The sequence below is a fragment of the Stegodyphus dumicola genome, chromosome 3 (genome assembly GCF_044657685.1).
Source record: "Stegodyphus dumicola isolate Sdum_Otavi_A_Nest chromosome 3, ASM4465768v1".
NCBI lineage: Eukaryota > Metazoa > Arthropoda > Arachnida > Araneae > Eresidae > Stegodyphus > Stegodyphus dumicola.
Window position 1 is genome coordinate 208961305 of NC_140770.1, and position 24649 is coordinate 208985953.

Here is a 24649-nt window from a genome sequence, read left to right on the forward strand (position 1 = left end):
GTGTCATTGAGTACATTGCGAGTTGTAACATGAAGAGTCTCGAGAGTACACCGAGTTTCCAAGAATGACCGAACAGAGTTGGGAGCTATATTCTATTGCTTTACTATGAAGCTGTCTTCACCGCTATAGCTCGATAGCTTGAAGGCTGTGTTGCTGATTGTTTCAGCATGCTTGTTGTAGTTTTTCAATGACTGTAAACATGCTTTTGGAGCTGTTCTGTGTAATATTGGCTAATAAATGTGTGTTCATTCTTCATCAAGTGTTGTCATTAATCACTCCAAATCCATGACTCCATACAGAATGCAACAATATATATAAACAGCTCAACTATTTAGAAAGCTCAAGAAATGCTGAATTTCAGATATGTGAAAATTCTGGATAGCTGAGCCTATAAAAAACAAAATTCACATTAAAAAGCCCAATCAAGGGGAAAATTTCCACTTTAAAGTTAGAAAAACAATTATCTTATTTGTTACCAACTTTAATATCAAACGCCTACTTTTAAATTATATACGGACATGGTGAAATGCAGTGTATACTCACTGTTTAATCATTGGCAATGTGGGTATTGTCCAGCTGCACTAATAATCTAGAAAACTACATTCCACATAACCGACAAAAAGGCCCACCAAGGTGTCAGACTTGGTGCATTCCATACCGTGACATGCCTCTTCTGACAGGAACTAGATTTCTCTACCAATTGGCCAAGTTGTTGGTCAAATTTGAAAAAAGTTAATTATTCTCTCTCTCTCTCTTTTTTTTTTTTACAATGATGCTTTCATAGTTGATGCCTCTCATAATTACACACTATGGAGAACAGTTCCACTTCTGTACGCATTTATACTCTATTACGGTTAAGTGCGATGGCTGAGGTTACATTCTACATTTTTGCAAAAAATTATTTGCTTTTTGTACACAGCTACTATTGTGAATTACTACAGTTCACTATTGTGAATTACTACAGTTTTAGAATTTGGCAAGTCAGAAGGCTCTCATTAAGTTTCTAAATTTAAAAGTCTCATTGTTATTAGTCTATATTGCATATTAAAATCTATATGTCTATTACATCTACATTGTTCGACTGCTATACTTGCACGTAGTTTGCTTTTACAGTGGGGCACTGTGGCATTTTTGAAAATGTGATGTTACTTTAGTTTCATTTCTTGGACAGGGAGTACCTTTGCTATGCTATTTTATGCTGTGCTGCATAGCTCATTGTCTCTTTTGACAGAAAGTTCATTATGTTTGTGATTTCCTTTCGAGATGGTTTTTCTTGATGGCATAACTTAATGAGAGGATTTACTTTACTTTGTGAGTTCAGAATTTTTAGATCATGTTCAGCTGTGACATAGTGTTAAGGTTGCCTCTTTCTCCACATACACACTGATCTGATATAGCTATATTCCTTTCATATAAGTACATGGGAAAGGGGTTATGCCCTGATATGAAGCACATTATTTCTTCGAACTAGATGCAGTGTCTACTTTTGGGAACAGTTGATATGTCCTTTTCACTTGTTTGGCATTATCCCACAAGTTCTGCCATTCAGCTTTAGATTCATTGGTTATGAGTTTCTTGAAGTGCACGCCAGGCCATGGCACTGATACGTTTTATGCATTTTGACCCCTTACTGAATCTTTGGTTAGAATGTCAGCTTCCTCGTTACCTTCTGTCCCTGCATGTGCTTTCAGGCATGTGACTTAAAAGTTTTGATTTGTTATACTGAATTTCTTTCTGTAATCTCTTGAATTAATTACGATGTATGGTGTGGGTTCACGATGGCGTGCATTGCTGAAAGACTGTCTGTGAAGATATTATGATACTTTTAGCGAGTTTGCAATGGTGCATTTTATTTCCAGGAGTGCTTCTGATTCTGACTGGAATACAGTGTTTTATTGGTTCAAGTGGAGCTTTTGTTCGGTTGTCAAGTTGGGGGTTTAGGCAGATTTTCTTTCTGCTGCCTTTACCTTCTTCTAGGCCAGAACAGTCTGTATACCATTGGGAGAATTTTTCTTTTCATTTGCTTCTTTTTTTCATGCTTAAAATGATGTGATTTTTCTTTCCTGGGGACGGGGGGAGGGGCACATATGGGCGTGTTTGTGACTTGTATTTCTCTGCTGTAAGTTCTACGGAATTGTAGTTGCTATTCTTTCATATTTGGAGTACTGTTGTCTTGCAAAATTTTTGCTCAGGTCATATAACAAGTGGTGTGTTGTTTAGAATTGTTGTGGTTTTAACAATTTGGAAGAGGGCTACATCTGATGTAATTCTGTAGCTTCCTGTGTAGTTGAATAGAAAGAGCGCTGGATTGCATGAAGCTTTTTTTTTTTTTTTTTTTTTCTTTCTTTCTTTTTGTTATCAGTTCTGTCCATATGGCTGCCCTGTATAGGACAATATTTTTTATTACTGTATGGCTGTACGGGGTAGATGAGTTTTGGGTCAGTTTGTTATCCTCCATCTGCTTATCCAGTTATATCATATTATCTACAGTAGCAATTCCTACAACTCAGACTGACTTAAATCAAAATTAAATAGCATTTGATACGGACTAAATAACATTTGATAATTAAATAACATTTGATACATAGAAAAAATTTTGTAAAACACATTCATTATTTACTTTTTAATCAACGAAAATTAGAAAAATTGATTTTTTTTTAATACCATTATTTTTTATAAAGCTTTGCATGAAAGATTCTAGTTTAGAAGATGGGAACCACTTTTCTAATTATAAAAAAATATATAGTTTTCCCTCTTCAAATGTACACAAGTCTTGTAATCATTGACATTAGCACACTTCATTTGGCTTTGGATGGTGATTACTAATATTCTGAATTTTTCAAAATTAAATATTATAAACAAAATGTTAAAAATTAATAAATAAGTAGTAAACAATTCAGAGTACATATTTAATTTTATGCAAAAATAAATAAATAAATAAGTAAAATAAATAAAAATTATGCTTCTTTAGCCTTTTTAATGAGAATATTTCTTCATACAATGTTTAATATCAATTAATGCAAATAATAAAGTTATATTGCATACTTGGATTTTTTACAGAAAATATTCTACTAGAATGTATAGTTCTCCCAAAACCCACAGATATGAGAAATAAAATTTTGCACTGATTTGAAAGACAATCTAGTTAATCTGGTTTAATAATATGAATGGATAGAAAGTGCATAATGTTTTAATTATTTACTCAAAATTAGCACCCAATAAGATTTAAGTTAATAAGGGATAGATTTCCTTATTATTCTGTTTTAAATTATTTTGAGTTCTTTTTATACAAAGCATCTGATGTATACAATAAAGTTTTGCATTAATTTTTAATATTAGTAGAATAAGTAGAAATTTATTTATGCAAGGTTCACTTCTTAAGTACATAACAGTTAAATCTGACATTTGATCAATAGGAAAAGTTATTTGCCTTATATCTAATTAAAAAAAATAAATAAATAAATAAATAAATAAATAAAATAAAATAAAATAAATAAAATAAAAAAAACTTCAATGCTTCTTTTTTTCTCTTTAAATTTTAAAAATACAGGAATTATGAGAACATTAAATTTGACATCTTGATATCACTTGTATGTTACGCTACATATCACATGCCATTTACTAAGTTCATCATTAACTTATTGAATCTTAGTTTATTTGTTTGCCTACATTAAGTTGGGTAAGCTATAAATACCACATAATATATTTATACAGTCAAAAGTCTTTAATCCGGACGTCCATAATCCGGAATGATCTATAATCCGGACCTCAAAGCTACAAACTTTCTGCGCATGTGCATAATACCTTTATGCATGCGCGTATGCGTCTACGCATGCGCATAATGCGTTTACACAAGTGCATTTAATGTAGTATAACGGATGGTATAAGCTAAGCTAAAATTATCTAATTATCTATTTCAGTTAATGTTGCAGATTGCGTTGTTCCTTAATCTTCGAATTGGATCCGGCTTATTATTTTTTGGCGACTGTTAAAGCAATTTTATAAAAGTAAGCTTGAACTTTCAGTTATGTCAAAAAGAATTTCCGATTCTGGAGCTATCAAAGGATCTACAAAGCGAAAGCATGTTTCAATGTCCATCAAACAATGGAATTGCTGCAAAAAATGGATAAAGGCATATCCTTTGATTCTCTAACTATTCCGAAATCTGTTTATCAATTGGATGCGGCACGCAATGAACTGGAAGTTGATCTGTCAGCACTATCCTTATTTTCAGGGCAGATGTTTTTATTTTATTCGGCTTATAATTCCTTACTTTTCTCGCCATTTCATTTTATTTCTACATTTTGTAATTGCTATAAATTCTACTTTATGTAATTGCAATAATTTTTACATTATGTAATTGCATTCTGTAATTAATAAATGCTAGCATTAAAAGTATTGTGAACACAGAACAGTAACTATGTACTCAAAATATAATTTGATTATAATTTACTTATTCTAATTATATACAGTCAAAAGTCTTTAATCCGGACGTCCATAATGCGGAATGTAGTATTTCATCTCGATATTCATATCTCGATATATTGTATGATCTTAAATTCATTTAGTGCGAAAACAAGTTACTACTACTTGCGCAATTGCTGCAAAGTTAGTTAATAATAATTTATTTCCTAAACAATATTGATTAATTGATTATATTATCTCCTAAGTTTAATTAAAGTAGAATTATTTTAAAAGAGTGAATCCATACTGGTAAGTTATATTTTGAAAGATGTTTTGAAGTAACTTGAAAGTAAAATGTTAATAATGTTTTAACGGGGACTGGAATTAAATCATCATAAAGAACAAAATTTCAATTGTAAAAGGAAAAATTAAATTAAAAACATGTAATCATTGTCATTGATCGGAAATTAGTTGACTTTTCAAGGGGAACAAACCAACTCCCGTTCAATGAACAATAATTAATAAAAATACGTAAATACGAAGGTGTTTCGTCTTTACTCGAGTTATAAAGTAACGCCAAACCGGCACTTCTAGTCAAGCCAAATATTTCCGCGAATAGAAGGGATTACGAACCAATGCTGATACTCAAAGAACTTATTCTTATGAAGCATTTTAGCCAATTCATAAATGTAGTATTTCATCTTGATGTACTCCGTCTTTCATATGATTTAAATCAAATTTCTCGTCATTCTAAATATCAGGAATACACATCAAATAGTTTTCTGGTTGCAATTTTCCAATTTCGACTATGCGTAATGTATGCTTTACGCATGCGCGCGTTGAAAGAAATTTTTAGTAAAGTGAACAAATAAATATTAAGCTTTTTTTTGTAAATTTTGATACCCTTTACATCATAATTGCTCTTTACTTCATAAATTACGGGTTCATATTTTAAATTTTATAATTTCTGCATGCTATCTTACCAGATTTAAACTGATGATCTATAATCCGGAAAAACCGATAATCCAGAGTCGTCGAAGTCCCGACGAGTCCGGATTAAAGACTTTTGACTGTATATTATACATTACAGTATGGTCAGGCATTATACTGGATGGATGCATAGACTGTCTTAGACAGAGATTTTGTGACTGCTGTGAAGTAAAAGGATAATATTTTAAAACCCCTTGTTTACCTTTTCAGGAGTCAGTAGAGCTACATTTCATTTTTATGGACAACTCTCATCCACACAGAGCTAATCTGATGGATGATTTCTGGAAAGTGAGGGTATTAATCAGGTGGATTGGCTAGCTAGATCTCCAGAATTAAACACTATAAAACATGTCTGCAATGCACTTGACAGGATACTTACAACTTCCCTTTCCCCTCACAAAACCTGAAAATGGCACTGTTGTTTATCTCTCATCTGACTTGCAAGAGTGAAACTAACTACCAAAGGGATTCATAAATTGTTCATTTTTTGTAAGAAGTCATGTTGCGAGAATTGTACGACTCTTGCAAAGTATCATTAAATTCCTCTTTTGTTCGAACTTGCAGCCTCTGTTTCAGACCATTCTGTGCTGACGAGTTTTACCTATGATCATACTTGCATGTCATAACTATTGTACGGTACATTTTTTTAAATATCAATCTATGTCAGTACCAAATTTCTTTAAATCTGTCCATCAGTTTTAGAGATATATGACCAAATATAAAAATTATCTTAATTGCGAGTGTCAAAAAGAAACATATGTATATGACTCATATGTACAATCATTTAATGATAAAATAGTATACCTTGTCTTCAGTGACCATAATTTCAGCAGGATTATTAGTAGCTTCTTTTATTATATTAACCACATCCTTCCTACATGAATTAAAAAATTAACTGTAAACAATGACATACAGATAAAAATAATAAACAGCTACAATGACTTTTCATTGAATCTGTTTATTACAAAGCTAAGAAGCTAATATTCATCTCAAAAATCATCTAATACTCATCATCTTGTTAAAGTAAAATTTTGTCAAATTACAAATTCAAAATATATAAATAAGAGATCTATTAAAAATCACTCAATAAAATTTTATCGAAATATAGTAAAGAATAGAAAAAATTTCAGATAACTGCATTATCATTATAAAAGACTATTGTAGATATTTTGCACAGTCATAAAACAAGTGGAATGTTTGATGTGATATTTAAGGTACAATTTGCCTTTCTGCCCTGCTTATAACTAAAAACAACAAAACTGTCACAATCTTAATAAAACAAATTATGAATTAATTACTTAAAAGTTTATGATCTACTTACATATAAGATACAATTGCTAGGACACTGTCAATTCAGACTCTAACTGAATGAATTCAATTAATAGGCTGCTTCTACACATTGGGAGAGTGGGCTAGTTACAGTGATATATCATTCAACATAGGGGCAGTGCAATGATAAAAGAATAAACTGGTTGAACTTCTGCAGTAAAATCTTACCTCTCGGCTTATACAAAGATCAGCTTATATTAAGAAATATATGAAACCTAATTATTAACCCAAAGATCTATTTGACATAGAGCAGTGGGCTTAATGCTAAACTGCCTTATTTCAAACTTTAGAATAAAGAACATTTCAGAAAGATACCTGTTTAGTGCAAGTTTTTTGCTTTTTCACATGATATAGAACAGCCAATCACTATAATTCCCTCTTGTTAAATTTCATAATTCCCTCTTGTTAAATTTCACACAAAAGAGAAACTAGTACTCCATTAGAAACACAGAGAAAAGCAACAAGGAATTCCTACTCAGGTACTCTAGTTCAATGCTCACAAATGATTGAGCGAAAACCTATTATCTACAGCTTTTTGCATAAAGAAGGAGAAAATAACACATATTTCTTTTAATGATAAATTCAGTGGAAAAATTGTTTACAGCAAGTATTCATTTGAAACCGGTCAATGAGCAATACCACTGTAATTTCATTTATAAACTGCAGAATGAGTTTCAGAATGAAGATTCAGTATCAGCGAGTCAGTATGAAGTTGATCATATATTACAATCACTTCTAAAAATTGTTTTCTAAGACTCTTTAATAGAATGAGGAGGAATGCTTTGTGGCCAATCATTTTGTAGCAATAGAAGCATACAATGGCCATAAATAATTTTAATTTTAAGCTACCATGGCCATAAATAATTTCACATGCAAGTTGTTTATGCAGGTTGCTAACTGTGATCTCTTTACAGAATCATACAAAGGAGGTCAATTAATCTGGATTAGATATATATCATAAATCACAGTCAAACATAGAAGGTCATAAATGTTCACAGAACAGTTCAAGTACAATATTACATCTGGGTCACTAAAGAAGAACTAAATTTAGCTAACTGAACGTATTTGACGAAAAGTACCACCTAAATCATTTTGGGTAACACTGTTAATCTCTACATGTCCATCAGTAAAAGTGCAAATATATTGAGAACATCATCCCTGGCATGTATGTCAGTAGCGTAGTTAACAGTTCTCACTTTTTAACAGATGATATTACTCAAGCAGCCTTATTTCTTGTGGATTTCACGAAGAAGTTTTAATCATCTATCATCTAGAAAAAAAAGGAAGATGGCCATATGTTCTGCATCAAATTTCTCATCTGCTTTCTAAATTCTGAAGCCTGTAAAAGACTGAAAATATGGTTGAAGAAAACATGATGTTCTCAGAACAACAATTAAATTCGACATTAAAATTCAACAAGGGGATAAAAAGAAAATGCTAAGTATGTACTCAAGATAGGGAGACTTAATAGTTAAGACAGATCTCTGCAGTTATTCTTATAAATGTGTTAATTTGTTTAACTATTCAATTTTTTAATAAATACTGTAATAATAAATATTGTGCAAAAAATTCTTAATTTCCAAAGGAAAAACTTTTTTCAAAATAATAATTATTTCACTATACTTTTCAAAATTAAAATATGTAAATAACTTACACTGGAGAATTTTCATATGATAATGAAGAATCAAATACAATAGAATATTTTTCCCATTTATATTTTTCAGAATCAGGATACTCCATACAAGACAGCATTCTTTTTATTCTATCTTCTGGAATGTGATACCCTCTAATACTGTTTCTATGGATGGCAGTATTCAAAGCACATTGCAAAAATACTTGACAAAAACCAATGTTGGCTACAATGAAATATGAAACAAAATATCATAATTCATGCAGTTATGACTTAAACCACAATTACAAAAGCTAACAAAATACAGCAGACAACATGAATATTTGCAATATTAACACCACATGTTAATTTGATTAAATATCTGCAATACTGCATGACATTTACTAGTCAATTTACTAGATATCTAGTCAATCTATCTATAGCCAATTTAGTCTACCTAGTCAATTTACTAGATAGACTAGGCTGAGTATATCTTAAACAAAATCAGGAAAAGGGTGGCCTTGTAAATCTTGGTGGTAGCAATTTAGCAATTTCTGATGTCATATTTGAGTATTATTTTAAAGGCACAGGATACGAAAATATAAATCAAATTAATCATATTATTCCATTTAAACAGGAATTTTCATATGCTGTACTACTCTTTGAATGCAAATTATTTATTTAAATAATGTAAATTATTTTAATTTAAATTGGAGTTAATAAGAATATAATAATTATAGATTATATTAACACATATAATATTGTTATAGATTATGTTATGCAAATTATTACTCGATAATTTAAAGCTTAATGACAACTTATTTTTATTTAATTTTTTTTTCATTTTGGGAATTGTTGCACTTATATTGTTTTTTACAAAAATTATTAGTAGAAGAAAAAACATTAGTTTGATCTAAATTACAACTAAATGATGCTTTATTTTTAGTTGTTGTACTAATATTGTTTTTTGCATAAATTAATGATTTAAATTAGAAAAAAAAATTTTATTTAAATTTGAATTGTCTGCTTTCTATCAAATAAAATGTTACATACTACAACAAAATATACAATAATTCAAACTTCTGTCAGAAATATTGTATACTCTACCAGTTTCAAGACTTTCAAATAAAACTACAACATAGCAAGCAGAATAATCGGTAGAACTAAGATGACAACACACTTATCTAAAAGGAGGCAAGTAAAATACAAAGTCTGTAATCCAGACGTCCATTATCAAGAATGATCTATAATTTGGACCTCAAAGCCACACATTTCTTTTTTTGGTATGCTTTACGCATACGTATTAATGCGTGTTTAAGCAAGCGCATTGGGAGGATGTGTCTCCAGATACGTTAAAAAATGCTTGGCATAATTTATGGCCAGCTGGCATATTTCATTGTGAGGACAATGAAGATGATAGCCGCGAATTTGAAGTTTTTCGTACATCGCAAACTAAAGGTGAAATTTTCCAGTTATTGGATTTTGTAAAGAAATGTGGAGAAGCAGTAATAAATGAAGATGATATAACAGAAGTTTTTCATTGCGACGACAATATTCCAATCATTAATCAATTAACGGACAGCGAAATCTGTAGTATAGTTCTAGATACAGAAAATACCGCTTCCGATAGGTGGAACTTTGTAACTGAACAAGAAATTATGTCTGTTTATAGAATTAAAGAGAAAGTATTAGCACAAAAAACAAAGCAACTTAAACAACTTACATTGAAAGAAATGTTTAATAAAGTAAACAAATAAATATTAAGCTTTTTTTTTTTTTTTTTTTTTTTGTAAATTTTGATACCCTTTATTTATATCATAATTGCTCTTTATTTCATAAATTACGGTTTCATATTTTTAATTGTATAGTTTCTGCATGCCATCTTACAAGATTTAAATTGATGATCTATAATCCGGAAAAACCCCTAATCCAGAATCGCCAAAGTCAATATGAGTCCAGATTACGGACTTTGTACTGTATAGACTGTTACTTGAAGAACTACAAGATATTTTTACTATCTCTCCATTTCTAATCGTAATGTGTGATGTCATCACTGCGCATAGTTCAAGTTAACCTTCATTTATGTTCATTCCTTCATTCAACCTTCAATCATCACAAAGCAAAACTTGTTAAACAGAAATGAAATGGAACAAAACAGTTAGATGACTCCAAAAACAGTTGCAGCAGTCATTATCATGATTACAAGGTACACAGAATGTGAAAAAACAACCCTGAAGCCTAATTTAAAGTAACGGATTATAGAAGAAGTAAATGAAAGAAAAAACTTTATTATGGACCATTTTTAACAAAAACTATCACCAAACAGTGTGATTTAACACCAATAATGGATAAGTGTGACACCGTAACACATTAATAAGATCTTCCCCTTGTTTTTATGTAATCCTGATTAATCCTGGATAAGCCAGTTTAGTTTTACTAAAAAAAAAAAAAAAAAGATAAGTTAGACAGTATTTTTCTGTTTTTCTCTCACATTTTGAAAAAATTATTAAAATTTGGGACTCGATACTGGTGTGCTTCAAAACATTCGACGACTTGAGTTCAGCAGAATAAAAAAATACCATGGAGCTGTATAACACAACAAACAATTCCTATTTAAGTGAACATATGTGGTACTAACTTTAAATTGATGACTATTTCCTTGCTATTTTAAGTGTCATTAAGGATTTCTGGTCGTTGGAATGAGTGCCACATGTTTAATGAATTTGTGAGATAATCTCAAGGCTTGAATTCATGTTTTATATGCTAGATTCATTCATAAGTTTTTATATGCTAGATTCATAATATGCATCTTTTGATTATCTAATTAAATAAAAAAAAAATGACCTGTTTTGTCCAAACTTCCATTGGAATGATGGCAAATAATTAGACAGGACTACAGCCAGTTTTCATGGTTGATGGAAAAATAAGTAAATACTACCAAAATTTTCATTTCAGCCTAATATTATGGACTTAAAATATAAGGCTTCTATATTACTGTAATATAGTAATGATTCAGATATCAGTGACATACTTTTACACTTAAATTTAATTAAGGAATATCATGGTCAAATATCAATCAGTTTCACTGATCAAGAGATTTAGGCTATAAAAGATTACAAAGGGGTTGAAAAATTTATGTATGATGTTCAGTACTATATGTTGAATGAATTCAGAAAGAAAAATTAAATACTGAACACAGTACCGGAAAAACCATAACATGAATTTTGGTTTAAAATTATTTACAGATTTAATGGAAAACAGAAAATATTCCCTGATTTCCTGAATGTTTTGATGTCACTGAGAAAATTACTTAGTTAAAATCTGCCAAAGTCATTCAAACAGCTCCTTATAAGAGAATAACTATGGCTTTTAGATACACTTCGCAAATTACCAGGTAAAAAATGTTCTTACATTAAATAACATTACACTATTCTTAACAAACAAATTTTATAGTGTAATGAATTTTTTGCTCATAGCTCCATGTGTGATTTATAAAAAGCACTATTTTAAAGTACAGTATAAGAGCACAGTAATTACAATCAATCATAAAAGAAAAAATTACATATTTAATTATATTTTAGTCATAACCTATATTTAAGAGAAAATTATCTTTATGCATAATAACAACATAACTCTTAAAAACAAAATCTAATTGCAAAAGTGATCCTAGGTATAACAATCTTCTCTACTATATTCTAAAATGCATTTGATGTCTCACGAATATATATATACATAATATGTATCCTGTACGCAGAAAGAGAAACAAGTAGTAGTGCGTCTTGAGATCTACTCAGTAGCTCTTTGTTTTTACTGTTCAGCTTTTATCAAGTAAATTAAGGCCATAATTTCTGAGATTACTACTTTCAGAACTGGGAAAAAAAATTATATTTCATCTATATTTTTCCAAAAATAATTATTTATGTCTAAAAGCTTTTAAGCCCTGTTTTCATAAGTCAAAACTTGTAGAGAACATCTATACTGTAAATCTTTCACAAAATTATTTGCTTTAATAAACACAAGTCAAATTAGTAATTTCAGACAAAAAAACTGTGTTTTATAAATAATTTTTCATTGATAAATATTTTAGGTGCTTCTTCATAAAAACAGCCATCACGTTAGTTGCCAAAATAGCTTAATGATAATTTTTGTAACTTGCAAGTTTCTAAATACTCCTAAAGACCTATTCATTGGCTGCTTTAAATAGAAATAAATCTAACAAAAAGAGAAAAAAAAAAAAAAGTACTATTCCGTTTTGAGGACCATAAAAAATCGCCAAACTATTGTTGATGCCAGTGCTGCCAAAAATAATTCCGGCAACCCTAACGCAAGAAAAGAAGTATAATAGTAAATAACTAAGATTATTGTTTTAATTTAGATGAAAGGTTAATTTCATATAATACTTTTTTATTATTATAATTTATATAAAAAAGGCTAAACATAACTGATAGGAAGCATAAGAATAAATAACTATTTCAGATCATTATTATAATTTATATAAAAAAAGGCTAAACATAACTGAATGGATTCCTGCATCACTATTTCGCTACCGAGTTATCACTAAAGCATAATTTCATCTGGTTGGTTGTTCAAACATAATTTTCTATAATGAATGATGCCTTTTCTTTGAAAAATTTCTATTGCAGACTTTTCGTCATGGACAATTCCCAAATTGTTAAATCCATAGGATATGAAAAAAAGGTGTTAAAAATTAAAACTAGTATTTCAATGACATCTTAAGAAATATCTCAACTTAACAAAATCTGAAAATCAGCGTGTACGCTAGATTTGACGCGCTGTTAAATGGGCACGTTTGCTAGATTTGGAGCTTTTGCGCATACATTTTTGCTGCAATTTTTTTACGGTCCTCAAAACGTAAAAACACCAAAAAAATTTTTAAAACCTACCTCTTTTAGCTATTTGAAACCAATCATAGCGCATACTTCTGTAATAAAAATTATCCTCAATAAATATAATAATATCCTTTATATTACTACAAGGTTCATTTAAACTTTCAAGTTTTTTTAATAATTTATAACTTCTTTCAGTTAAGGGTCCAGCCATATTGCATTCAGAACCACAAGCCATACAAATGAATCGTTCAGCAGCCATCAAGAGGTCAATTCGAAAATTCCTCCATCCTTTAATTGTTTGCATCTAAAAAAAAAAAAGTTATAGGATTCAATTATCTGCACACACACACATACACACACATATATATGTAATGAGGCAAATTTAGCTATAATGATACTGTAGAAATACTCATAGCATGTTAGAACTCTCAGACTGTTAATCCATAATGAAGAGCAACTTGGCAGCCTTGTCCATAACGAAGAGCTCTCAGAGAGCTCGCAGTCCACGAGTCTGCTGCTGCAGTCACTCCTGCCAGCTTATTAGCCCACCAGCGGCTCAGCGGTAAAGTCGCTGATCACTGGTAGGTCGGTCCGAGGTTCGAATCTCGCGAACAGGCTGGCTGCATGGGTGCTTTCGCGGTTTTCCCTATGTGTAATGTGTATACGAGCCATTTTTCCTTAGAAAGTCCTCCACGAAGGCATCCCTCCCTTTAGGCAGATAGCCCTCGAGGCTTTGCCATAATCACACACACACACACATTAGCCAGCTTATTAACCCCTTCGCGCCGACTGTCACGTATACGTGCCAGCAACGAACACACTTATCTACCGGCCGACACGCAGGCGTGCCAGAGGATTGTTGCATTCTCTACCGACTGTCACGTATTTGTGCCAGTACCTTGGAACGTTTTTCAAACTATAATTTCTGCCACAAGATGGCACTGTATGTCCATATGGTTTCAGATACATGTGCATTAGACCTTCTACTTGAAATGAGAGAAGCATGACTCACATACACGTGTTTTTGATTATATAAACAAACGGGGAACTAAATGTTTCCGAATGGCGTGATTTATGACCTCTCCTTAAATCGCACTTTATTCGCACGTGGTAGTTGTTTATTGTAAGTAGAAGTTTTATATGCGCTAAAGCGTTGAGTATTTCCGTTTACAGTTCAGTTTTTAGAAAATAATTAGATCTTGTTAGACGTGAATTCTTTCTGTTTTTACCGTTTCAATGTCGAAGCGTCGAAAATGTTTAACAGAGCATGAAATAGCAGAAATGATGCAAAATATTTGAGATATTGATTCTGAAATTCTGATATTGATTCTGAAAGATTAACTGAAAGACATTTTCCAAAACTTTGTTCAGAAGAGATTGATAAGAAAATGAGACGACGATGCTTCGTTTGTTCACATTCCCGGAAAAATCCTCCAAAACGGCAAATGAGTTATTACGAGTTCAAGGAATGTAACGTAGGACTGTGTGTAGATCCCTGTTTTAAAATTTTTCATACGAAAAGATAATTTTAAGTAATATATTTAGTTTTCAGATGTATAATGTTAAAAGTCATAAAATGGTGAGTAATTAAAATAAAATGTGTAAAATATGCATTTAGACAAGAAATAAGGTAATTAAAGTATATATATAAAAATATCTATAAAGCATAAGCCGTTTAAATACTCTATAGAGCATTATTAAACAATGCATTGATACTTCGGAAATTTCATGGATTTAGGCTTAGTAGCAAAAAAGCTCCCGGCCCTGGAGAGACGCTCGCGGAAGACACTGCCGGCCTCTGCGATAAGCGCGCGTTTTCGCTACCCAGCTCGAAGGGGTTAAGCACTGTTTTCTTTACAACCATTTGCAACGATTCAACAGCAAAATTTAAAAAACCTTAAATTCAGGATATATTTAGAATTCCCGATGCACTATTAAGTGTTGGCATATGTTTTTCTATTTTTGTCCAGTCTTTTCTTAGTTCATCATATCAATGTTCAGTTTTCTTAGTAAGACGGCTTATAAAACTTTTTTTGGTTGATCTTTGGATTATGGTAACTTGCCGATTTTGTGGCGAAAATTTGGCGACCAACTCTGCTACAGCAACCCTCTTATTTTTTTTTTCCGCCGCCATTTTGTCTTCACGAAGTAAAGACATGTTTCTTTTCTTTTTATTTACTCAACACTTTTTCCAACAATCTACTAGCCGAATTATACTTATGCTAGAAATTTTATCTAACAAAACTGCTTAATCATAACAAATATTCACTGCAAAATTGGGAAAAAGTGCACAATAGCAAACTCCTTGCGCGTTTTTCAGAATAACACATACATATAAACCATGTACACGTCGAATTATTTTTACTTAAAAAAAATCCCAGAATTGCACAAAAATGGCATTGCGCACACTCTTCACTATATCCACATACACTGCTTTTTTCTCATAAATTAGAAAAATTTCACGAAAATGCATGACAATTTTCTGAATCTTTAAACCTGGTAAAAAGAACATATATGAAATTACCTGATCACGAAAAAGTATATACACTTTCCAAATATGAACTTTTCCACGTATAAAATAAATAAAATATCCAAAAACTTTTACCTCTACATTATCTATTATATTACAAACGTCACCAACTAATTCATACCGCAAACATTATAAATGGTTACAAATACTTAGCGTCAAATATTTAAATTATTTCCATGCACGTTTACTTCCACTCTAACGTATACCAAATTCTACAAACATATAATTCACAAAATAACTATCATTTAATTAAAATATAATTAAATTCAAAAACACTACTTAAAATATAAATAAGCACATACATTAAATTAATAAAAATTAGCTTACAATCCTAATTACTTTAAACTAAATCATTGTTAATAACAATTTTCCAATAATACCAAATTACTTTATTTCCACCTTACATTTAGAACAATGCATAAAAATAATATCCTCAAATAATTAAAAATACTAACTTACCTAATCTTCTTCAGAATCTTGCTTACATGGTGGATACACTTTTATTATTGATTCAATAAAATTATTGAACAATTTTTTCTGCGAATTTTTCCTCCACACTTCCTCCGCTAAATAAAAAGCAAAATTCTCTTTATCACAATGCCTCGGAATGGCGCTTTTTATAGCACTCCACGTGCCCTCTATTGTATTGGTATGTGCACCTGTTTCCGGATCTTTAAAATAATATTAGACAGCACCATACAATCTGAAAATTATTCAACACTACTTCACACAACACACAATGAAGCTTAATACAAAATAATATACTGCCACAGATATTTTTCCAAATTTCCCCCCCTTTTACGATTAAAGAACTGTAATTCATGCATTAATATCACATGACATATCCCATGATCTCTCATTTCCCTCACACAAAATAATGCGTAATCGGAACTGAGTACTGCTCACATTATTACCAAAGTCCTTTATCGCCTCCAAAATGTCGCCAAACTACCAGTTACCATATTCCAAGGATCAGCCCTTTTTTTTTTAGTCTTCTTATTATTAACATTTTGTGTGTTAACTTTATTTATTAGATATTACAATCTTCACACTTATGTCACATACACTTCAATGAAAAAGCAAAATCACAAAATATTATCATTAGAATTTCTGACAGACTATCTCATGCGATGGAGATAAAAACAAGTACTGCCACTGCTTGTTTTGAAATTGTTAATCAAAAATTCATATCAAAAATTGACAAAATATAAAATATAAAATTCAAAATTTGAGCTTTCAGGTGCACGTTTGGATGGACGACAACATTATTTAAAATTTAATGGCTATAGGTACTGTTTGTTTATTCAAAATATGGTGAACCTACAAACACACATGTATTCTTCATTATATAATTTCTTTAAAGATAATACAGGGCAACACTATTTGGCAGCAACAATTTGAAAAGTGATTCACTGTTTACAGTGGATGACACAACATCTCATTTTGAGACTACATCCCATTCGGGTTAAAATGATCATCAGTGGAAATTTTGCTCACACAAAGCAAATAGAGTTCATTTATAATAAACTATAAAAGCTAAAAGTACAGTCAAAAGTCGTTAATTTGGACACACATAATCCGGACCTCAAAGCTACAAACTCTCTGCGCATAGGCGTTTACGCATGCGCGTAAGGTATTTACGGCTGCAAATATGTGTGTGTGCATGCGCATAATACGTTTGCGCATGCGTGTTTAATGTATAATGGACGGTATAAGCTAAGCTAAAAATTATCTAATTCAGTTAATGTTGCAGATTGCGTTGTTCCTTAATCTTCGAATTGGATCCGGCTTATTATTTTTTGCAGATTGTTAGAGCAATTTTATAAAAGTAAGCTTGAACTTTCGATTATGTCAAATAGAATTTCTGATATATATTTACTAACATATAAAGGATCTACAAAGTGAAAGTATATTTCAATGTCCATTAAACAAAAAGTGGAATTGCAGTAAAAAATGGATAAGCAGATATCCTTTGTTTCTCAAACCATTCCGAAATCTGTTTATCAATTTCACGCTGCTCTGCGGGGACAAGGGGGAAGGGAAATGCCGCTGCATGCAATGAATTGGAAGTTGATCTGTCAGCACTATCCTTATCTTCAGGGCAGATGTTTTTATTTCATTTGGCTTATAATTCCTTCCTAAATGTAGTATATCATCTCGATGTACTCCATCTTTGATATGATTTAAATCAAATTCCTCGTCATTATAATTCGCTTCCGATAAAGTGACACAGAGGTTATTGAAAACGAAAAAATTTCGATTGACAAATTATTCGGTATTCTCGACACAGCAATTATAGGACTTGAACAGTGGAACTTTGTAACTAAAGAAGAAATTATGTCTGTTTATAGAATTAAAGAGAAAGTATTATCACATAAAATGAAGCAACTTAAACAACTTACAATGAAAAAAACATTTAATAAAGTAAACAAATAAATATTAAGCTTTTTTTTTGTAAATTTTGATACCCTTTAGATCATAATTGTTCTTTATCTTATAAATAACGGTTTCATATTTTTAATTTTATAATTTCTGCATGCCATCTTACCAGATTTAAACTGATGATCTATAATCCGGAATCGCCGAAGTCCCGACAAGTCAGGATTAACGACTTTTGACTATATTACTTTTTAATTAATTAAATATAAATATATATTTTGATTTAACATACTAATGTATTTAATTTATATAACATGCCAGTTGCATTGATTACTTAGGATTCCACATCCAGTACTTCACATGGAAAACACTTTAGGTTTTCAAAAGAAAATATTTTTACCAAGAATAATTAATTGTTAATAAATTATTCAAACAAATATTGCATTTAAAAACATGTGAAATCTGTGTTGTACCCAGAGGAAGGAGAAAAGGCCATGTGCACTCCGCAAAATGTTTTTTATGTGTAAAATCTTTAGAGAAACTAAAAGTGACATTATTTTCTAATATTATTATTGAAGATTTTTTTTACTGCCTTTTGGATTTTCTCTTATCACAGGCCACATATGTTCATCTTGTTAATGCTTTTACTTACTATTCACTAAACACACTAGATGACCACTGCAGTAGTCTAATTGTGAATATCAGAAAATGGTTGAATACACGTAAGGAAGTTACTATTTACATCTGCTAAGACAGAGCTACAAGAAGTGATGGGAAGCATCAATTTTATTGAAATTCCCATTCAAATCTAAAATGTTTTGGAGGATCATAGAGATACAGGTAGGGTAGGTAGAGACCTAACCTTTAAGCCAAGCCCTAAGCTTCACATGATATCCCATTTGGCGAAATAGCCTTTGAAAACAAAAAATTAAGAAATGGGCTTTTGAGTTCCTTTAGGACCCAAGGTCCTATTGTGTCAGCAATGCTTCCATTTCTCTCATCCATGTTTTACTCAAAGGAAATATCCCTATGCTATCCTTACTAAAATGGTATTGGTTATTCCTTTGGCATCTTTTCCTGCTATTCATTTTAGAACATTTCTGAATATCAGGTGATAGTTTTGAAAATGAGCACATTCATTTCATCTTTCCTTTAGACTCCATACTTGAACTATTCTTAACCTACGGAGTTAGTGAAAAGTGACATGACTCAATAATATTAATCATTATTAATTTTATGGTCAAGCAACCCTCAAAGAAAAATCCCACTCAGGAAATCTAGGTTCATCCACTAATGCGGAAAGTGCAGAATCGCCCCCTGCTGCGCACGTTTTTAAGAATTGCACAAACTCGGTATCCATGTACACATCGACCTATTTTCACTTGGAAAACTATCATAGAATTGCACAAATTCAGCACTGTGCAATCCCTTGACTTTGTCCATGTACACATCGATGTATTTTCACTTGAAAAGTAAAAGGAAATTAACAAAAATCCAATTCTTATTCTTGTAAAAGGCACCAAACATAACGCGCCAAAATAAGTACGCAATTCTGCACTTCACCCCCACTAATTTTAAAATGAGTAAGAAGAGACAACATTCCCTCTTAAATTTTCTTAAAAAATATCATGACACTGAAATGAAACATAAAATGCACAAAGAAGTATTGCATACTAAGCAATGCATGCTAAGACCCAGCAGCAAGCTGAAAGACAGATTCATCTGCAAAGCTCTACAAGTACATTTCATTCTAATTCAGGAATTGCTACAAAATCTTTACCCGACATTAAAATCCCTCTCTGAAATGAAAAATAAGATAAAATATCAAATTTTATACATGCTAAATTAACTGACGAAGAAAAACTTGTCTTAAAATACTTGCGATTCAACAGCAAAGTAGATATTTCCAAATTCTTCACTTGGCAAAGAAAGTATAAATAGAAAATATAAAGTATTATTTGATTATACTTGACTGCCTTATTCTAAAATTCAAGATAGAGAACACTATAAATGTTCCATATTAGCCAAGAAATATTCAGGCCAATCAAATAATCAAGCTTTAGGGCGAACACACTGTTTGGCAACAGGAGGAAAAAATAACAAGAATTTCTGGAATCTTCGGATTATGGTAACCTGGTGATTTTTTGGTGAAACTTTAGTGACCAACCCTGCTACAGCAACCTGTTATTTTTTTTTTTTTTTGACGCCATTTTGTTTTCACGAAGTAAAGGCTTTTTTTTTTCCTCAACATTTTTCCAACAATGCTAGCTGAATTACGCTTATGCTAGAACTTTTATGGAACAAAAGTGCTTAATCATGACGAAGATTAGGTGCGAAATTGGGACAAAGTGTAGAATCGCCCACTGCTTGCCGTGTTTTTAAGAATTGCATATACACGGTATCCAAGTATACGTCGACCTATTTTTACTTAAAAAACATCCCAGAATTGCAAAAAAATGGCATTGCGCACACTCTTGACTTTATCCATGTACACGTCGACCTATTTTCACTTAAAAAGTCAAAGAAAATTGACAAAAATCCAATTCTTCTTACTCTTGTAAAAAGCGCCAAACGAATAAGTGGGCAATTCTGCACTTTAGCAGCGAAATTGTTTCAAGTGCTTATTAGCTAAAATCCCGATTGGAATTTTCCGGAAAATGTCACATTACATGTCTCTATGATCTCTCATTTCTCCGAGACAAAATAATCTATGATTCAAACTGTGTACTTCTCATATCCTTACATATTCGAACTGTGTACCTTACTATATCCTAGATAATAACCTTTATCACCTTACCAAAATGTCGCCAAACTACTTGTTACCATATTCCAAAGATTAGCCAAATTTCCTGAATAAACATTTTTTATTATGTTTTTTTAATGATAAAACAATACTTGGTTGATCATCTTTAACAGTTTTATTTTAAATTTTATAAACTACATATATTCAATCTGCACTTCAAACTACAACATATAAAATTTTATTTATATAAATGTGCCTAAAAATCCAAATCGGATGAAAAAACATTTATTCTATGCTGTAATCGCTGAATCTGGTATCGTTAGAAAAGGAATTAATGCATAATCATTTTTGTGAGCTATAGCACATTACACATAATCATAAATATGATCAATATTAAAAGCTATAACACGTTCTATTCGCTTGAAAACGAAAATGCTTCATGATAAGAAAATTTAAGATTTGCGTACCATCTCCACTTGCTCATCAATAGAGCATAAATCATCGAAGATAATTGTTAATATTTTTGATTTTCCTTTCATTGGTTCAAACGGCGCAGATTCTGACGAAATTTTACTTTCCTCATGGTTGTAACAGAAAAGCACATTTTTATGTTCTTGAAAAAAATTTATAAACCTGGTTTTACCACAACCTACTCCTCCACCAACTAACACAATACAGGACATGATTCATAAGTAAATAAGAATAATCTAACACAGTTTATATTTTACATTTATAACAGGTCGCAACGTTTAGAGGTAATCAACATACACTATGAAACAATTAATTGCAGCTGGAAATTAGACTTTCGGTACCATCTTTCTGCCCAAAGGGGAAAGAAAGTAAGTTGTATAGTTGTAAAAGAAATAAAAGTAGAAACATAGGGCAAATTTTTACAACTAGGTAACGATTTTTTTTCGGGGGGGGGTAGTCGGAGAGAGTTTCCGCTCTCTACCGGTTCGCTCCTGCTTAAACGTGCTTAGTCGTGGATGGCCTGGTCAGCTGCAGAATCGCGTGATTTGAAGTCACGTAAGGCGTCTGAACTTTCACCCTTCGCACTGCATTGTGTGGACACTTCAAGCGAAGACTTCTTATTACGTTGATTACGAACTATATTTTTTTATTATTCGTGTCTTTTTTATTGCTAAATTTAAGTAATGTTGTTAAGGATATTTTCGTTTTTAAATTGAGATTACTAGTTAACTTTGTTAACAAGAATAACGATCAACGTCTATGTAGAGCTGTCTTCATCATACCTGCACGATGTTGCGTTCCAGCATGCAAATCCAATTACGATTTCACCAATGAATAAGTATTCAAATTTCAAAACGATACGGTAAAACGGGATTTATGGATCAAAAAAATTCCAAGGAAAGTTTTTATTCCAAGTGATCGCAGCGTTGTGTGTGAAAAACATTTTCGAAAAGATCATATTATTCGCTATGATTATTTACCAACAAACGAAGGTACTTTTATTCAGATGTGCAGAGGGCATCCTAAATTAAATAACGATGCTTACCCATGCAGTTTTTCTGGTTGTCCAAAATACTTATCTGAAAGTCCAACCCCTCAGAGGATGAGCAGGGAGGCAAAAAGAACTAAGATGGAGAAGCATATTTTTAACGAATTTTTGAGAAAGGACAAAATAGCATCATTTGAGGATTTTTCTTCTATGTTACCGAATAAGTTAAATATTTCAGATACTTCAAATATTATTTTACACAAATCTGATGTTGGTATTTATATTTTATTGCTCAGTTTTCATCCACATCCTAAAATTGAGAAAAGTATCTTTGTATCGCTTCATATGGATATAGCAGTTTATCAAGGAGATGAAGTTGTTCCAGCTGAAAGTAAAGAAGAACCAGTAAAGAAGTTGAACAACATTCTTTACTGGTCAAACTTACCGAGATATATGTACAAAACATTAACATGTTTGATATTCATGAAACTTGTTTAATGTGTGGAATTCCTTTTTTAGTAGATTAAAAAAAATAATGAGCACCATTTAAAATATTTGTTTAAACAATTATACTAAAGTTCTTCAAAATAATATGCATACAAAAATCGGTGAAAGGAAACTTTAAAAAGTCAAGAATACGTGATGAAAAGATATGAGTATGTAAATGACATTGTTTTATTTTTTAAAAATAGTGTACTAAATATGATGCACTTCAAATATATTTTCAATAATGTATCTTTTACATTTAAATTTATGGTGAATCCTTTTGCTGTTTCCTTATTATTTGATAATACTTCATAATTTTTCAAAATAAATTATCAATTGCGATTAATTATTGCTTCAGTATACTAGTACAACTTGCACAGTATTTGCTAATTAGACAGAAATGATGGTTTGTTCTATGTATAGTTGTTTTGCGGTTTTCGTTGGCAAATTTATTGATTTTACGCTTTTGTGAAACATTATATGGATGGCTTTTATTTGTAAATATATTATTTATTATGCATCTACACATAAGTAATAATGTAAATATTATTATTGTTATTGCTATAGATAACATATAAATATGTGAAAATTATTCGTTTTCTGTAATGGTGCAGCAAAATTGTAATTTATTTAATTTAAAAATTGGGGATTTAAATTTTTTTCTGTGGCTTTTGAACTGCTATTCATTTTATTAGATAGTAATTTAAATGAATTAAAAATGCATTTGCATAATGTTTGGAAGCTCTAAAATATTTATAGTTTTAAGGAAAAATAATTTTTTATATATTTTAATTTGCTAAATTATATTTACTTTTGTTAGTGAATTATTTATATTTCTAAATCTTTTCATTCCTCTCCTTCTCAAACTGTAAAGACATTTTTATGTTAATAAATAACAGCCTTTTTAATTACTTATTTCAAAACTTTCTTTTTTGAGTGTATCCTAACAAATTATTACAATACAGTGTAAAAAAAAATGCCCAAGATAACCTAAAACATGGCATAGAAAATTTCGTTAATATTTCTTAAAAAATAATATTTATTAAGTTATTAATTCTAACTGCAAATGAATATACGACCTTTTATATACGTTTTCCAGTCAAGTCTCTGGAAATTTAATTATTATGCATTATTAAAAACAAAACACTCTAAACATCGGATGAAACGTTCGTATTCAAATCTGAAGCAAAGAAAGTCACGGAAGGATCAGACGCCTTTCGTGACGTCACTCGTAGCTAACCAGCCATGTTATCTCGAAGGCCACGGCTTAGTGCGGAGGCCTGATCGTCTTATAGGGAGACATTGAGGACAGAACCTCCCAACCCAACCTCATGCCGTCCAGCAGCCCAGACCTCCAAAGCAGCTGGATTACAGCACAACGCCACCGGTGCCGGTCAGTCGGAGAGAGTATATTCTTATTCTTCTTTTCAGTGGAATTTTAGCTGATTGGAGCTAAATGTAAGAGGGTTTCTTTAGAGCATGCAGCGAAGAGAAGCGGTTATTCTGGGGCCATTTCATGAAAGAGTGATAGTAATGGCATGCCTCCAAGGGATTAGAGTAGTGTTTCTCAATTTTACTCCACCCATTTATAAAAAAAAAACTTAATGCTTGACGCTCCTAAGATCCTATATCCATAATTTTACAAAAATATGAAGGGGAAAAATACCAGAAATAATAAGGATCAATTATTTGTATATTAAAGAAATCAACGGTAGATACACAGGGATATTTAACTAAATTATTCAAGAGACAGCAACAATGATGAGCTTCTACAAGCTTAAAGTAAAAAATAATACGCCGAATAACAAATATTAAAGAGTTCACACAACAGGAATCCACGGTACCTTTTAAACATTTACAGTTGTAAGAA

At 31.2% G+C, this 24649-nt stretch overlaps 1 protein-coding gene across 5 annotated transcripts in view; it reads right to left on the reverse strand.

Annotated features, from left to right (window-relative positions):
* Nucleotides 1-21839, reverse strand: part of Pstk (Phosphoseryl tRNA kinase) — a 42157-nt gene extending 20318 nt beyond the window's left edge. Inside the window, exons 1-4 of one of the 5 annotated variants that reach the window (XR_004760161.2) lie at nucleotides 21302-21839; nucleotides 13237-13486; nucleotides 8378-8579; nucleotides 6199-6268 (exon numbers count right to left, since the gene is read on the reverse strand). Coding sequence is in view for 4 of the 5 variants with exons in the window: in XM_035372856.2 (XP_035228747.1) it covers nucleotides 6199-6268; nucleotides 8378-8579; nucleotides 13237-13486; nucleotides 21302-21517 (738 nt within the window). In the remaining variant the exon portion in view is untranslated. Of the gene's footprint in view, nucleotides 1-6198; nucleotides 6269-8377; nucleotides 8580-13236; nucleotides 13487-18564; nucleotides 18681-21301 lie in introns of those variants that run through there. The other 4 variants (XM_035372859.2, XM_035372856.2, XM_035372858.2 and 1 more) reach the window with 4 other exon arrangements.
* Between the last annotated feature and the right edge of the window lie 2810 nt (nucleotides 21840-24649).